Raw genomic sequence first — 17,735 nt, 5'->3', positions numbered from 1 at the left:
GTAAATTTGGGACCTCAAGATATCTTGGTTTTAAGCCCGGGATTTCGGGATCAGGACCCCTCCAATCCCCCCTCAATCAGGTATTTTTATCCTGGTACTTAATTGTAGTAATTTGTAATTCTATTTTCCAGATAACAATTGATATCAGTCCCCCACATGCAGGTGTGGTCCATGATGGTATTGTTGGTAGTCCAGAAATAGATTATCAACAGGAACTGACCATCAGAGCTTATTGGGACCAGTTCTTTGACAGAGAAAGTGGGGTCTTCTTTTATCAATATATTGTTGGGAGTAACTGTGCAAATAAAGAGGATTTTGATTTGGAACTTACTCATCCAAATGTATGTATAAATATAAGAAGATGTGGTATGAGTGTCAGTCTTTTTTATATATAGAACAAACTTAAACCTGCAACCGAAATATATCTGTCAGTAAACCTTAACCTATATCTTTGATTTTTGTCATTATAAACATGTTAACAGCTTAATTGTTCCATGAAAACATTAATTTTGTAAATTATTGTGTCTCTTTTGGATTTGCAAAAAAATCTGAAATTTTTAAATTCCTTTTGAACATTTATTTTCTTAATCTTTTCAAAAATCCCTTACAATGGGCAATTCCTTGTAGTATATGATAAATTATAACAGCTTCAAAAGGTCAGCAAAAACATTTTGAATGCTGATAAACAATTTTTAGCAGAATTTTAATCAAATTTGTGTATAGTTCTCACAATATCATGGTCACATACCAAAATCTTGTTACCATTATCATGTTGATTATTAATGTTTTTTAGACTTTCCACAAGATTTCCAATTAAAAAAATAAACAGGTGGACTTATGTGACACATTGTACAAAATCATTTTTACCTATGGTTTTAATATTGTAGGTTGTAGAAACATATGACACTTATGCTAGTGAAACATTAACTTCAGAGGGAACTTATTACTTCACTGTTATAGCATATAACAGAGCATTGGAACCCTCCGACCCAGTCTGTTCTGATGGTGTTACAATAGATACTTCTGTACCAAGCATTGAACAAGTGACTGTTGAGAATGCAATAATTAAAGGAGGATTGATAAAGGACACATCAAAATATTATATTCTGGGATCAGATCGCCAAAGAAGACTTATTTCCAATCCAACAACAGAATGTATGTAAGTTTACAAATAAAAAAATGCCAACATTCGGTACAGAATAATATACAATTATGGCCCGTTGAAGAGGTGAATATCCAAAATTGTCAACACGAGAAGGTTATTTCATTGAGGGCGCTGCCCGAAGTGAAATAACTTTTGAGGGTTGACAATTTTGGATATTCATCGATTCTAAGGGGCCACAATTGTTTTATTATACTGAACTAACAGTGGAAGTGCATTTGGAACACTTGGTAGTCTATATTTTTAACATAACACACAGACTGACGTTTGAAAATACATTTGTGTTCGATTTTCCCGAATATACAACAAAAGTAGAATCTTTTTGTAAAATATTGATTGCCCTGAAAAGGACCGTTTATAAGAGACATCATCGGCTGCTGCCACTCTCAGCTCTATTTATGTCCACATGCCGTATTTCCTCGTCTCTCGATGGGCTTCCAGTGTAACGTGAACGCTGCCATTTTGTTTATTTACGTTTGTGACGTCATTTTTATGGGAGGTAACTCAAGTACAAATAAACAAACTCAAAAGGTTATTCACCTGTGAATAATAGGGTTATTCACCGCTGGTGTAAATTTATTAGGGTTATTCGTCCTTCCTTGCAATTGAATGAAAATTAACTGAATTATTCCATGTCACGTGATTATGTTTCACCCAATAGAATTGTTTGAAATATACGTAAGGTATAATAAGGGACAATATACTTCTGAATGTATTAAACATGTTAACATCATCTTCTTTTGGTGTTTTTTTTTTTTTGACATTTCAATAAATGTCAGTTTACTTTTAATTAATTATGTTAGTGCATACCAGTCAGGTCCAGCAATTCATATACACCTTGGCTCCTCTACGAAGTAATTCCACCCAAATACCACCATGTTAAAACTGAATAAATGTATTAATTGTTTGACCAGCTTACAGTTTTTGTTCTGATAACAATTTATTATTACAGAGACAAGGCAACATTAATACCAGATATAGACCTCTACCCATTGGAACAGTATGATAATGGTACTGTAGTAGAAGTGAATGGTACTGTGTTTTGTCAAAACTCAACTGGAGCACCAAGTAATATAGGAATCACTCTATCAAAGTCTTCTATGGTAAGATTTTAATGACATATTTACTCAGCTCAGAGCATCCAGCAGTTATACAAAATATCAAGAGTATAATAAACAAAATAATGCTATCAACCATAATAAGCAAAATAATGCTATCCGAGTGAACCATAATAAACAAAATAATGCTATCAACCATAATAAGCAAAATAATGCTATAAACCATAATAAGCAAAATAATGCTATCAACCATAATAGGCAAAATAATGCTATCCAAGTAAACCATAATAAGCAAAATAATGCTATCAACCATAATAAGCAAAATAATGCTATCCAAGTGAACCATGATAAACAAAATAATGCTATCAACCATAATAAGCAAAATAATGCTATCAACCATAATGAGCAAAATAATGCTATCCAAGTGAACCATAATAAACAAAATAATTCTATCAACCATAATAAACAAAATAATGCTACCAACTATAATAAATGATATGTGAATGAATAATTAATTAATTAAAAACTGTTGTTTGTGCCCTTTTTCAAAAAAGTAATTGTGTTTGTTTTCATGTATGACATTACGCAACACAAAAAAGTGCATATTGGAATTTGAACAACTGGGTCCTGGTGTTCCTCTAACTCATTTGTTTCGATAATTTTGCTGCTGGAACTCATTGTCTATTAAAAGTTGTACTTTTTATACTTATGAAGCATACTGTGTCAGAACTTGAAGGTTTATGCATAATTACATGTAGAATTACATCACACAATTTTATTCCAGATGGAGATATCCTGGATACCAGTTTTAGTACCAGGACAGATTTATGACTATGAAGTTGGATTGTCCTCTACATCAGGAAGTTCTGCTCCTGATCTGTTGGCCTTTCAGTCTACAAAACAGCATGCTCACTATCTTATCAGGCATAGTAGTATACCTGATGGCACAAGGTTCTTCATTGTTATTAAAACAATTAGTAAATCCAATAAAGAAGGAATAATAGTAAGTGATAATATGTATTATCATAATTCATATGATAATGCCTTATTTTGATAGGTTAATACGAAGGGAATAATCTACTATATTCATTGGCAAATAATATATCCGTCACGGAGACGCTTGATTAATTGAGCGCTTTATTTAAAATGGATGGTTGTGCCAGACATTGAAATCTAATAGACAGTAATAACAGATATAGAACCTTCAGTTAAAGAGATGCAATAACACAAATTATGATAGGGTAAAAAAGCAGTTTGTTATCCTAGGAAAAGACAGTGTCAACTGTGGCCTCACCATGGTTGACAATACAATTTTATGATGATTTTAACCTTGAAAGACTTTTAAATCTTGAATTATAATATTGCATGCTTATTTTCACAGTTATACATAATCAATTGTATATTTGTTTCATTGTATTATATAGTCCATAGGACCATGCTTTGTTGACACCACACCACCAGACTTTACAGGGTCTATAAGTCTGACATTATCTGGGGACTATCTGTTAGCCACATGGGCATCTGATGCATTTGTTGACAGTGAAGAATTCTATGACTTGGACTATGAATTTTCTGTTGGTAAGTGGACAAAGAGTGCTCTATTTTAAAGGGCAAACTCTTAAAGGAAACTTAATGAAAAGAAATAAGCTCAAATTGAGGAGAAAAATATTCCTTATGTATAGAGAGAGGGAGTGTATAATGAACTAAATGTATTTATTTTTCTGTCACCTAGATTATTTAAAATACCTTATAATGGATTAGTGAAAAATATTTAAAAACAAAACTAGTTAACCATTGATGTTGATAAGATTAGCAAATTTTTGTTTGATATAACAATGATGTGTTGTGGTACAAATGTAATACATTATTAATTTTAGGACATGAAAAATACAGCACTGATATCCAAGGTTTTATCCCCCTTAAAGAGGGAGGTGGCTGTTTAATTACCAGTCCACCAATTTGTACAGCAGTAAAAATTATTGATTTAGACTGGTACCTTCATGGACATCACACATATTACATTTCTATCAAAGTAACCAACACAGCTGGGTTAACTTCTATACAGGCATCCAGTCCATATATCCATGATGTTCAGTTACCAGCTGAAGGTTTTGTTCTAGATATTGATTCTCAGGTACAAAATAGTCAGTGGGAAGTCTATTACTGTAAAAATAATGTGACAAATAGATAAAGGTATCTCAAAACTAAAATCTTTTTTGAACATTTTTCAAGTACCGCACTGATAAATGCATATAAAAATTTATAAATTTACTCTGTTACCTTGCTGTCCATGGAGAGTGGAAGAGAAATAATTATATATAAATTTTTATTCACTATGCAAGAACATGCAATATGTAGAAGTAGACAAAAAAGGGTCAATGTTAATGATTATAATAGTTTTTTTTAGATATACATGTACTGAATTTATGCCTTTGAGAATGAAAATTTTAGAAATAAGATATTTTGTGTCAAGTATATTTTATTTTTTGTTTCAGAATTTTACGACAGATATTCCCTTGAAGGTGAGCATAATTCATATTTCAAAATTCATTTGAAATTAGAAATTGTCAAAGTAAGGCCACTTTTTTTTTATTTGTTGGTTTACCCTGTTTTTCACGATTTAAAATAAAAATAAAAACGATTTTGAAGATTTTTTTTAATTCCGCCGCCCCTTTTCTGTTTGAAGAAGTACATATAAAAATAAAAACATGATAGAAAAGATCGGTCTTTCTTCTTCCAGTCGGAATACCCTCGGAGTGGATTCGAAAATCCCGTGCGGTTCCCTGTTCAGTCAATGTTTCACCATGATTTAATGTGGTGAAAAGGAAGCAGTTGAAAGGCGGTTCCCTGTTCAGTCAACGTTTCATCATGATCTAATGCGGTGAAAAGGAACCAGTTGAAAATGGAGGACCAGATACGATTTTATAATACTTACTTAGATTTACACATTAATTGTTGGAGATTTTCGGTGTAAATCTAGCGGTTGAACAAAATGAACATCACAGTCATGAATAATAAAAATGAAAATTATTTTTGAGATCTTTTGACAACTTCAGACACTCAGTGAGGTTGACGGCGGGTCAACTTTGGTTCAAGTGTTGATCAGAAAGTCTGAAACCCGTCGAAAGGGGCTGTTTGAGTTCCATTACACATATGAGGTACTAGTCCAAATAATTATGACGTCTGGCAAGGCTTCCTGGCATCCCAGATTTGTTTTTGGGATACGATTGCTTTCAAGCAATCTGTAGACTTATACTGGTGGCTCAGAGCATTGCCCTCACGTCAATCGTTTTATTCTAAACATTAAGGAACATCTCAGATTCTTATGATTGTCTTGCTTTAAAGGTAAAAACAAACAAAGGGATTGAACTTTAACAACTTTCCTATAATGTTCTTTTCATAATCTTCATGTTTGATAATTCCCTTGACTTATATGCGTGTTTTTAACAACACGGAAAATCAGAATTACGCAGTATTTATATTTAGTGTTTTTCTAAATTTAGAAACACGTTAGAGGGAATTCCCAGTTTGATAAAATGCGAGAGTTCTCTGAATTCCGATAAATCTATTTCTGTCATATAAGAACTGAAGTGGAGTTTTTCTTATATTTTACCTTTATGAAACTGATATTTGAGATTGTACTTCCATAAAGAAATAGAGAACTATCTAGGTCGTTTAATAAACATTTAATATACGTTCTTGCTCCAGTTTTTTTTTTGAAATTATGCGCATGCGCATGCGTATAGTTTTCTTGACTTCGAGGGGTTTTCAATTGAATGGTTGCTCTGGATTCCCCACTCAATTAATTAATTTTAAACTCATGGGATCTTTTCTATGTATGTCTGCTATTGAAGGTTATTATTGTTGCATAATTTTAAATCATATGCATCATTTAAATGAAAATAAATATAGTCCACATCGTAGAACACCCCTTCAGGCAAAATGAAGTCTTCCATATTATTGTTTCCAGTTGTCTCCCTTCTGGAAGTAACTTCCGTGAATTCTGAATTAAAACAATACGTTGAGTATTAGCTCGTTCTGTCAATAAAGTGTATTATATTAAAAATGATCGAAATTTAAACCGATAAATGTGTACGGAAAGGAGTCATGATCACTGACCGAAAGGAAATTAAATATTTAAAGAGTTAGGAATGGGGTTCCTCCTAGAATTTACGTAGGAAAATAGGTGATAAGATACGAAGTGAAATACCTTCTCTCACTCTGAGTCTCAGTGACTGCTGTGGAAAGTAAACTTGGAATTGATAGTACAAAAATAAAACACAATAGGCCTAATTGCATTGTTCATACACTTTTATCTGGGATTGGCTATTTTGTAACTATTTTACATGTGCAGTTGAATTAGTTTTGAAAATAATATTATCCAGCTACATGTATACATGTACATGTGTCAACGAAACAACGGCAATCGTATCCCTCAGAGCAATCTGCTCTTTGATTAAATAGCCTTGCCAGACGTCACTAAAGGGAAGGATCTTTTAACTTGCTGCTAGGACTGGGTGTCTGATTAATTGGCCTTATTATATAAATACCTAAATACCATCACACGGTACCCATTAAGATTTAATGGAACAGAGATGGGATATGGTGAACAAGATCCCAACACAAAATCAGAACATGTATTACTGTCATAGAATGCCTGACAATTAAAATCACTTTGACATTTATAAAAAAGGGACAATCACAGGACACTTCGAGATATAAGCTAATACTTACCAGTGTAAAATAGCATAAATAGCCTAAAAAGGACATGTTTTCATGTACCACATATGAAGGCATATGACATGCAGAGCGCATATGGTATTTCCTCAATAAGATTGTATTGTGTTATGAGGAATTTTGTTACTCCCTGATCTAAGTTTGATAAATAAATACACAGAACAAAGAGAAATGCAATTGGAAAAGACTCTTCCCTTTCATCAAGCACATATATATATATATATATGTATATACAACTCGTCTAATTTTTTGGTTCTTCCCTCGCTGGGAATTTATCTTTAGTAAAGGATCCTACAAATTAATGTAATATACAGTCACAGAAAATAATTATATTTATAAGTACGTCTGAGTCAGTGACAACTCTACAACAGATGTATCCATCGGATCGCCATCAATGATGGTGATACATGGCTGTGTACATAATGTATATACAACTCGTCTAAACATCAACCCAACAATGTTAGATCTGTAAATTTGCTTTCGCAAATTTTTGGTTCTTCCCTCGCCGGGATTCGAACCCATGCTACTGTGATATCGTGACACCAAATCGCCTGCACTGCAGCCGTCCCGCTAGACCACACGACCACCTGGGCTCTCAAATAAAGAGCTTTCGCTGGCCGTGTGTTACCTTTCCTCGTCAGTTTTAATCTAGCGGCGTACTACAGAACATGATATATAAGGCATGAAGATGTTATTGTTACAGATCAGCTAAATTATCTATAGTAAAGGATCCTACAAATTAATGTAATATACAGTCACAGAAAATAATTATATTTATAAGTACGTCTGAGTCAGTGACAACTCTACAACAGATGTATCCATCGGATCGCCATCAATGATGGTGATACATGGCTGTGTACATAATGTATATACAACTCGTCTAAACATCAACCCAACAATTAATGTTAGATCTGTAAATTTGCTTTCGCAAATTTTTGGTTCTTCCCTCGCCGGGATTCGAACCCATGCTACTGTGATATCGTGACACCAAATCGCCTGCACTGCAGCCGTCCCGCTAGACCACACGACCACCTGGGCTCTCAAATAAAGAGCTTTCACTGGCCATGTGTTACCTTTCCTCGTCAGTTTTAATCTAGCGGCGTACTATAGTACATGATATATAAGGCATGAAGATGTTGTTGTTACAGATCAGCTAAATTATCTTTAGTAAAGGATCCTACAAATTAATGTAATATACAGTCACAGAAAATAATTATATTTATAAGTACGTCTGAGTCAGTGACAACTCTACAACAGATGTATCCATCGGATCGCCATCAATGATGGTGATACATGGCTGTGTACATAATGTATATACAACTCGTCTAAACATCAACCCAACAATGTTAGATCTGTAAATTTGCTTTCGCAAATTTTTGGTTCTTCCCTCGCCGGGATTCAAACCCATGCTACTGTGATATCGTGACACCAAATCGCCTGCACTGCAGCCGTCCCGCTAGACCACACGACCACCTGGGCTCTCAAATAAAGAGCTTTCGCTGGCCGTGTGTTACCTTTCCTTGTCAGTTTTAATCTAGCGGCGTACTACAGTACATGATATATAAGGCATGAAAATGTTATTGTTACAGATCATGTATATATATATACATATATATATCTGCTTTCATCAATCTACATTGACATTGGACTCCTTGTAACACATTTAATTTAAATTAAAACACTTTAACAGCAAGAATTAATACCAAATTATGAAACGATCTGCATACATGGTTAGTATAATACTATTATATAGAGTAATGTCATTGTTTGTTTCTCTCCATTTTTGGTAAAAAAAAAAACAGTATTAATTCCAATTTTTATTTTTATTTATTTTTTTCTACCTCCTACCCTATATTTTTTCATTATTTTTATTTTTATTTTTTTTTCGACCTCCTACCCTTCCTTTTTTAAGAAGAATCCCGTAAACCAACTAATAAAAAAAAAGTGGCCTAAACAGAAATTGAAGGTACACCAAAACTTTCAACAAAAAGATTCAATTGAGCTGAGTTGGCAGAACAACAAATATATAAAAAAAACAAAAAAAAATTATATTGAAATAAAAGTCAAATTGTTCTATGCTTAATTCAGTACTAGTCACACTCACAGTACATAAATGAGTGCAAACTTTGACGACTTTAAAGGACAAGGTACTATAAGGCTGTTTTTGGCCCCCCTATTTATTCATTTTTAAATTCTGTCTTAGAAAGCTACTTATCACATTAAAATATTCCCTTAGGTTTGAAGTTTGTTTGGATGAACTTCAAAACCATTAATTTCAAAAAATGGGTGAGGTGAGGAGGGTAAAAGGGCACCAAAAACGCCAAAAAGAAGGAAAAATTACAATTTTTTATCCAAACAAACTTCAAGCATCAGGGAATATTTTAACATAAGTAGCTTTCAAAAACAGAATTTGAAAAAGTAGAAAATAGGGGGGGGGGGCAAAAACAGGCCTTATTGTACCTTGTCCTTTGCATGATTTCAATTCATTTTGAATTTAAATTAAAAAAATTACCTAATTTTTTGCACACAGATTTTACCTAAAAGTTTAAAAAGTTAACATTGTTTTTTTCTCCCTAGGATATAGAAGATATAGATTTTCAGGCAGACAAAACCAGTATAGCATCTAGATGGTCTGGATTTGTACATCCACATTTAGATGTGACATATAGAATAAATATTGGTTCTACTAAAGGAGGAAGTGATATAATATCACTGAAAGATGTTGGGAGTGTTACAGCTCATAAAGAAACAGGTTTATCTTTGGAGCCATTAAAGGTGGGACAGTAAAGAGGAAGGGCAAATTTGCCATGAATGATTTTCACACAACAGCCAAATTTCTAATAGTCATTCAATTTTCAGTGTCATAATAGCTTCATGTGTGCATGATGAGATTCTAACAATATTATGACATATGTTTGTACTGCTGACCAAATTATAAATTAATAAAAATTAAGGTCAAGACTGAAAGTTTGTGCAAATTTTGAGTACTTATATAAAAAAAAATGTATAACAATGACATTCTGAACTTAAGTTCTGTTAATAGCAACCTATATATACTGTCATTCGGATACAAATAGGTTAGAAATGTCCTTTAAAGCAACATGTGACATTGAATAGTTTTGCATTTACATTCTATCATAATTTCATTGAACATTTATATGTGCTTAAAATTGTTTAAATGGATATTCAACTTTTCTGACAGAAAGTTGAAGAAAATATGTTGTTAAGATTAGGCCACACCAATTTGATTCCTTGTTCGACGGACCCGCCCGCACCTATTTTTTTCAAAACAGAATTTTTTTATTTTTTTTATATTCCCGCTTCCCACATCCGGAAATGTAATCATGTCCATTTCCCGCACCGTTTTTTTGTAAATATTATAAAAAGATATCAACATTTGTTTTTAAAATCACAGTCTAACCTGTATATAACGATTTTAAACATAAAAGCACCCCACCACACTTTGTAAATATCTGTGAGAATATTTGTTGCAGCATGAAACCTATTTATTTAAAGCGGGAGTGCTCCGATATAAATTTATAACAGCAGGAATACCTGTAAAGAAGAAAAAATTGGTTCCTTTCCCCCTTACTTATATTTCCTATCAAAAAATGTTCGTTGTTAAGAATAAAGTACAAAGAACTTCTGAAGCATTTGCCTTCAACTGCAATTATATTGTATGCTGGCAAAACAAAACTATCCATAGCCTCTGCATGTTTATGCACCTGTCCTGATTGATTGAGGGGCCTGTCGTTCAGCAGTTATCGTTTGTTGATGTTGTTCATTAGTATTTTCCCGTATGGATATACATGATATATAAATTAGATTGTTGGTTTTCCTGTTCGAATTGTGTACGCTTATAATTTTGGGGTCCTTTATAGCCTGCTGTTTAGGGTGTATAAAAGCCCTGTGTAAAAGGCCGTACTTTGACCTGTGTTTGTTATTATCAGGTTGAGAACAACCCTCCCTCAGACAAGGGGTCATTTTACTGATGTAGAAAAGAAAATAGAAATACCAAGGATTTGTAGAGTTCTTCTATACAAAACCTTTGAAAACTTAGAATTTTGTACCCAAAAAGAGGAGAATTACATCATATTTTAAACAACTTTTTCTAAAAGAGGGGTCCACTTATTTTGAATAATATTAAACTGTTAAAGTAAATGTGTTAATATGGTTAAAGTCCAGGAATATTACAAAATTCTTGGACATGTTTTGACCATTTAATACCAGATAGATATATAGTTCTTTGAGAAAATATGAGCCCTTTTGTACAAACAAATATATTATAACTTATATTGATCCCTCATAAAACATGTAAAAGGAATATTTATAACATTAAGGGGTTGTCCCCAAACTGATTATGACTTGGATGGAGAATTGTCTCATTGTCAGTCACACATACATAGACCAGATTTAATTATTTCTTGGTGAACAGGGAAAAAATACTTCAGAAATTAAAGAAATGTCAAAGTACAAGTGATAAATCAAGCTTTAATATTGTCAAAACCTACTTTTTTATGTTTACAAAAAAAAATTATAATCGCTTGCCTTTACTTTTCAAGCTTCGTCTAAAAAATTTGCAAATTAAATATTTTTTATTAAAATTTTCAAATCGCTCGCTCCCCCCAAATTTTGGAGTCCAAAAATCCAAGAAATTAAATTGGTGTGGCCTTAGTTAAAATTCTGTGAAAAACCTATGAACTTTTATCTAGCAGGTAGCTTAAGTTTTACTCTTTGATTGTACTAAAAGAGATGAACCAAACTGCAACTTGTTAAAAAGCATTAAAGTCTATTGGTATAGTAAAAGAGCAAAGAATATGCACAGAAATCATTTTATAAAAAAACAATAAATGATGATGAGATTGTGTTTAGCATAGATGTTCATTTACAAGTATTTCTACTATTTGCAGAAATATTTTGTAACTGTAACTGCAGTGACATCTGCTGGCAAGATTAGTGTTTCTTCAGATGGTGTCACCATAGTAATAGAGAATGCTGCATTACCAGGAGTGATGATATATGACGGGAAGCCTTGTAATATGACAGGTACAATATTTATTATAAGAAAATAGTTATTTTTTTTTAATTTACATTGTCATTGTTATGGTTATGTCACATGATCTGAAAGTGAACTACTTTTGTGCCTTCATTAAAAAAGTTTTTCTTAGTTATGAATGGTTGAGTATGACAGATAAAATAGTCAACTTGAAAAAAAAAAGGACATAAAGTTTTGAATTTTGATGGCCTTTCAAAATTTACTTCATATATATGTTACAAAGGACATATTTTACATACAGTAATCATGGACAATCCTAAATTCGATTTCTTAGATTTTTACCGTGTTATTGTTATATATTTTCAGATTTCACCCTTAATCATCATGAAGAGGTAAGATCTTTTAGATGTTTGTGTAGAATACAGATTTGATTCAATTTAATGGTAGCAATTTATCAGGTTGGATACTTGCATATGATCTCTTTCATTTGTGAAGAGCCTATTTTTGTAGGCAAATACAAATTTCATTTAGTCTACATTATGAACATCTCTTTAAAATTTTCATCTTTACATTATATTTTATTTGATTATGACCACTATATTCCTAGGATCACAGATTTCCTTGTCCAGATGACATAGATGTCCAGATGTCATTGAACTCTATCAAGGCCTACTGGACTGTGCCAGAGGATATACAGACCTATACATTTGATGCATTGTTTGCTATAGAAAGACGATCATCTCTGGGAAGTATGTTTTAATTATAAGAATTTGAACCCTTGGGTTTTAATGATATCTTTATAGGCCTTTTTATTATGCCCCACCTATGATAGTAGAGGAGTAGTATGTTTTCTGGTCTGTTCGTCCATTTGTCTCTCTGTCCATCCATCTGTCCCGCTTCAGCTTCAGGTTTAAGTTTTTGGTCAAGTTCGTTTTTGATGAAGTTGAAGTCCAATCAACTTGAAACTTAGTACACATGTTCCCTCTGATATGATCTTTCTAATTTTAATGCCAAATTAGAGTTTTAACTCCAATTTCATAGTCCACTGAAAATGATAGTTCAAGTGGGGCATTCATATACTATGGACACATTCTTGTTTTTTATACGACCGCAAAAAATTTTTTGGGATCGTATAATGGTCGTATGTCATATAATATAATATGTCGTCGTTGTCTGCATCGTCTGCCTCGTCCAAAGACACATTTGGTGTCTGGACGATAACTATAGTTTACGTGGATGGATCTCTTTGTAATTTAATAAAAAGGTTCATTACCACAAAAGGAAGGTTGGGATTGATTTTGCTGATGATGGTCCCAACTGTTTAGGAATTAGGGGCCCAAAAGGGGCCCAAAACAAGCATTTTTCTACTTTCAGGATAATAACTTGTGTATAAGTATTTCAATTGCTCTAAAATTTTACCACAATGTTTAATACCACAAGTAGAAGGTTTGGATTCATTTTGGGGGTTATGGTGCCAACAGTTTACGAATTTTAAAAGTGCCAAAAAGGGGCCAAAAACAAAAATTTTTGTAGTTTCTGGACAATAACCTGTGTGTAAGTGTATGGATTTCTCTTACATTATACCACAAAGTTCCAAATCACAAAAGGAAAGCTGGAATTGAGTTTGGGGGTTATTACCCCATTCATGCAGGAATTAGGGGCCAAAAAAAGGCTAAAAACAAGCATTCCAATTTTTTTTAAGGGGTTCAATTTTTTTTTCAAAATTTCGAAAAGTTTCAAGAAGAAATCTTTAATTGCACAGTATTGCGTAATATATTTGTGAGAACTTGACATTTGTTTTTTTGTCAGAAACCTATATTCTGTCAAAAATTAGACCACTATCCAAATTCAGAACTGTATTAAGCTTGAATGTTGTGTCCATACTTGCCCCAACTGTTCAGGGTTCGACCTCTGCGGTCGTATAAAGCTGTGCCCTGTGGAGCATCTGGTTTCTATTTATATTATGATCCAGGACCCCTATTTGAACTATCAAATATATGCTTGGATGTTTATTTAGTCAGTCCAAAAATTGTTTTCTCATACACTATAAAATAATATAGGAGGATGTGGTATGAGTTGCCAATGAGGCAACTCTCCATCCAAGTCACAATTTTAAAAATAATTTATCTTCTCTTCTTTTATGTGATCTTTAAAGACAATGCTATGCATTTTGATATGAGTAAATGTACATTTTGTTAAATTTAGAGTTAAGCCAAAGAAATAAAACCCTATAGTGTCCAAATTTCAAAATAGTTTCAAACCTAGATTAATGTTGCTAAGTCTTTAATCAAAGTTTTAAAACAGTATTTAATTAAAAGATTAATCACTATTTCTCTTTTTTCCAACTGACAGCCTCAACTTCCAAGTACTTTTACATAAAAATAACTGAAAGAGTTAATATGACTGTGACATTATTTTCAGATATGTGGTTTCCCTTCCATGGCTTTGATTATGTCTCCACAGTATTTGACATAACAGTAGATGACTTAACACTGTCACCTGGGTTCATGTACCGTGTTGTGCTGAAACTTTGTGCCAATACAATTTGTTTCCAGACAATTAGTACAGATGGAGTAATGGTGATGTCTAGTCCTCCAGCAACAGGGGCAATAAATCTACAACATCTGAATGTAACTGTTGGTGGTGGAACTGAAAAGGTATTTCTTTTTATATACTTGCTTAAGTCAGCATTAAAAATCCACATTTAAAACAAATTTAGTTTCGTTAAAATGCTTATTCTGTCATGATATTTGAAGGGGGAGAGAAAATTGAATTGTAGGATGATAATTGCTCTGTGCACAATATGTAAATTTGCTATTTTTCAAATTTTACTTTTAAAACTTCAAAAGATGCTTGAAAATGCAAAATTTATCAGCAATACAAAATCTTAAAGAAAGATAACGTTGTCATGAGTTCTATTTTATTCTTCAATGTAAAATTGTTCGAGATTGTCAATTGTTAAAGATGCACATAGCAACACAGGCTCTATATAGGGTGTAAAGGGGAACATTCAGAATTTAACCAAATTTGCTTTATTTCACAGATTTTAAAGAAATTAACTCAAATATGAAGTTTTATAAATATTTAATGAAAATTGATAGAATCCTGGGCCTTAAATATGATGACTCAGCATAAATTCACAGTTTACAGTATGCATAGTTTACTTAAATTGCTGGATAAAAATTTAATTCATAATATTTGCATATTTGTAAGTTAAATTGTTAAGAAGTGCTTATATTTACTCTTCACAGTCATTGAATTCATAGATCCTTCCTGAATATTATTTATGGGGTGTGTGTGTCCTTTCGATAACCCAAAAGTAAGCTGCAACACCCAAATCTGCTTTTTTATCACCACGGCATAATAAATACAAGCTAGAAAAACAAAAATATCTCAACAAAACTTACAATAGTGTGTTCTATCCTGAATATGTACTAAATATCCCAAGGTGCTAGAAACAGCAGAATGATTAAGGAAATTTGAGGCCCCAGAGACAAAAAAAAAGAAAAAATTGCCTACCCCCTGGGCCATAAGACAAATAATTTAAGTTGTAAATGCTATGATTTTATGTTTTTAAAGTTCTTGATATAGAAAACAATAACTATGCTTGGAAGTTATGCAAAAATCAGATGTTAGCAGTGATCTCTATAACATTTGAAGTGAATTTATATCTCAGACTGGTATCGGCATACATACAACTATTGAAAATATGGCTTTGTTTGAACACTTCTAGTATACATATTAGCAAAATTGTGTCAGATATATTGTTACAGATGATACTGTTGTGACAAGAATTCTAAATTGACCATTTGAGGCAGAAAATGTGTACTTTAATTGACAAATAGGCATACAGTAAGATGTGGACTGGAGACAGAGGCTGGATTGGATACTTTATATAATCTTGAATGATAATTATATAATTGACTGCTAAACATTACATTTATAGTATTTTGATATGCCTTCAATATGTTATCAAAACAGTTTTAAACAGGTTCTAGGCATTTTTTTTATCAAAAAATATGCAAACAGGGTAAGCTGGCAATAATTAAAGTCTTGTTTTCAAATTCTTTAAAAAATTAAAACAGGGGAGGGGGTATAAAATGTACAGTAAAGAAAAAGTTAGAGTATACTCAGTGATTTCTTTAAGGCTATAATTCTGATAAATGAGTACTACTGTGAGAAAAACTGATTTTAGTGAGTTTTCTATTTGAATAAATGTTTGTTTAGAGCCTTTAGTTTTAGGTTTCCCATACCAAAACATTGACCACCACTTCATCTTATGTAATTTGGAGAAGACATTATCATACAATCCTCATAGAATTGAGAATAGAAATGGGGCATGTGTCAAAGAGACAACAACCCGACCGTATACCTCTAGCCAATGTAGAAAAAACAAACGCACAACAATATGCAAAGTAAAACTCAGATACATAAACAACAACAGACTACAAGCAGCTACTGACATGCCAGCTCCAGACCTCAATTAAACTGATTGAAAGATTATATCTTCATCATATGAATATCAGACACAGTCCCTCCTGTTAAGGGTTTATTATTATACCATCATGAAATATATGAAAAGAACACAATATGTGTCAATCCAACAACTGGTTTCAGATGCAAAGACCCTATAAGTGAATCAATATTAAAGCCAAAATATGCAATCTTTAATGACCTGACAACAGTATCGTAAATATATCACTTCTTAATAAGTCTGTTTAAAGGTTTTGTCAGCCTTTGAGGTGAACACTGATATTTTTGTGCTTGTAAAGAATATTACCATAAAAGATTGGATGTGAAATACCTGAATGTATAAGATGTCTGCATGTTAAAATGATAAAATTTAGTAAATGTTTTGACTAGTTTATGATATAGAAAACCCTGGTGTAATAATTTTTCAGTAATACATAAATTTCTAATACATTTTAAAAATCTAATACATTTCTTTTAAATTATTTTTTCAATTCTCTATTACAGCTGCTTGTGACCTTTGACCAGTTTTATGACCCAGATATAGAGAATATTACTGAAAAATATGATGCAGTCCCAACATATGAATATGCCATTACTGATAATTCTCTGCTTGGAAAAATGTACACACCATGGACTTCATTAACAAGTCTAACTACAGACAATCACAAGGTTTGTATTGGGGAATATCTTTAAAATAGCATGAGTAATTATATACAGTCAGTTACAAAAGTATATGACCATGATGACACATTCAATTGAGGTTTGTAAATATATTCTTTAGCATCGAAAAACCAATGAGGGAGGGTAGGAGGGGTCCTGATCCCGAAATCCCGGGCTTAAAAACACGAAATCCTGAGGTCCCGAATTTAAATAAATTAAAATCCCAAATCCCGAAACTTGAAAAAAAGAATTCCCGGATCCCGAAAGGGTCAATCCCGAAATCCCGAGCTTAAAAACACTCGATCCCGGAGTCCCGATAAAGGTCCTATCCCCCCTCACCAATAGTCCAAAAAATCTGTAATGTAACTTTATGATATCCATATGAGTGATAAATGATAAAACTAGAATTTTATATCAAATTAAATAATCTAACGATTATGAGAGTGCCATGTGCTGTATTAGATACACATGTATCAAATAAAATTAATATTGGTAAACACATGAAGTTCTGTGTAATATAAGCAATTGTTGAATTTTTTGTTTCTTTTCTGTTGATTTTAGTTTGCCTCGATCAACCAAATGTTTTGAAACTTATATACACAGTACACACTGCTTAATACAATAAAACACTGATCTAGTTGGAAATGTG

The 17,735-nt window shown here is 32.6% G+C and overlaps 1 protein-coding gene across 1 annotated transcript in view; it reads left to right on the top strand.

Annotated features, from left to right (window-relative positions):
• The window catches only part of LOC143084173 (uncharacterized), a 74,773-nt gene that overhangs the window by 47,409 nt on the left and 9,629 nt on the right, over positions 1 to 17,735 (top strand). Inside the window, exons 15-27 of the mRNA XM_076260582.1 lie at positions 132 to 341; positions 888 to 1,159; positions 2,115 to 2,265; positions 3,005 to 3,223; positions 3,645 to 3,798; positions 4,098 to 4,354; positions 4,716 to 4,742; positions 9,535 to 9,732; positions 11,868 to 12,003; positions 12,320 to 12,345; positions 12,561 to 12,702; positions 14,375 to 14,610; positions 16,931 to 17,095. Of these exons, the coding sequence (XP_076116697.1) occupies positions 132 to 341; positions 888 to 1,159; positions 2,115 to 2,265; positions 3,005 to 3,223; positions 3,645 to 3,798; positions 4,098 to 4,354; positions 4,716 to 4,742; positions 9,535 to 9,732; positions 11,868 to 12,003; positions 12,320 to 12,345; positions 12,561 to 12,702; positions 14,375 to 14,610; positions 16,931 to 17,095 (2,193 nt within the window). The remainder of the gene's footprint in view (positions 1 to 131; positions 342 to 887; positions 1,160 to 2,114; positions 2,266 to 3,004; positions 3,224 to 3,644; positions 3,799 to 4,097; positions 4,355 to 4,715; positions 4,743 to 9,534; positions 9,733 to 11,867; positions 12,004 to 12,319; positions 12,346 to 12,560; positions 12,703 to 14,374; positions 14,611 to 16,930; positions 17,096 to 17,735) is intronic.

This window comes from Mytilus galloprovincialis, chromosome 7 (genome assembly GCF_965363235.1).
Source record: "Mytilus galloprovincialis chromosome 7, xbMytGall1.hap1.1, whole genome shotgun sequence".
NCBI lineage: Eukaryota > Metazoa > Mollusca > Bivalvia > Mytilida > Mytilidae > Mytilus > Mytilus galloprovincialis.
Note: the sequence above shows the minus strand (reverse complement) of the source record. Positions and strands in the feature narration are given on the sequence as shown.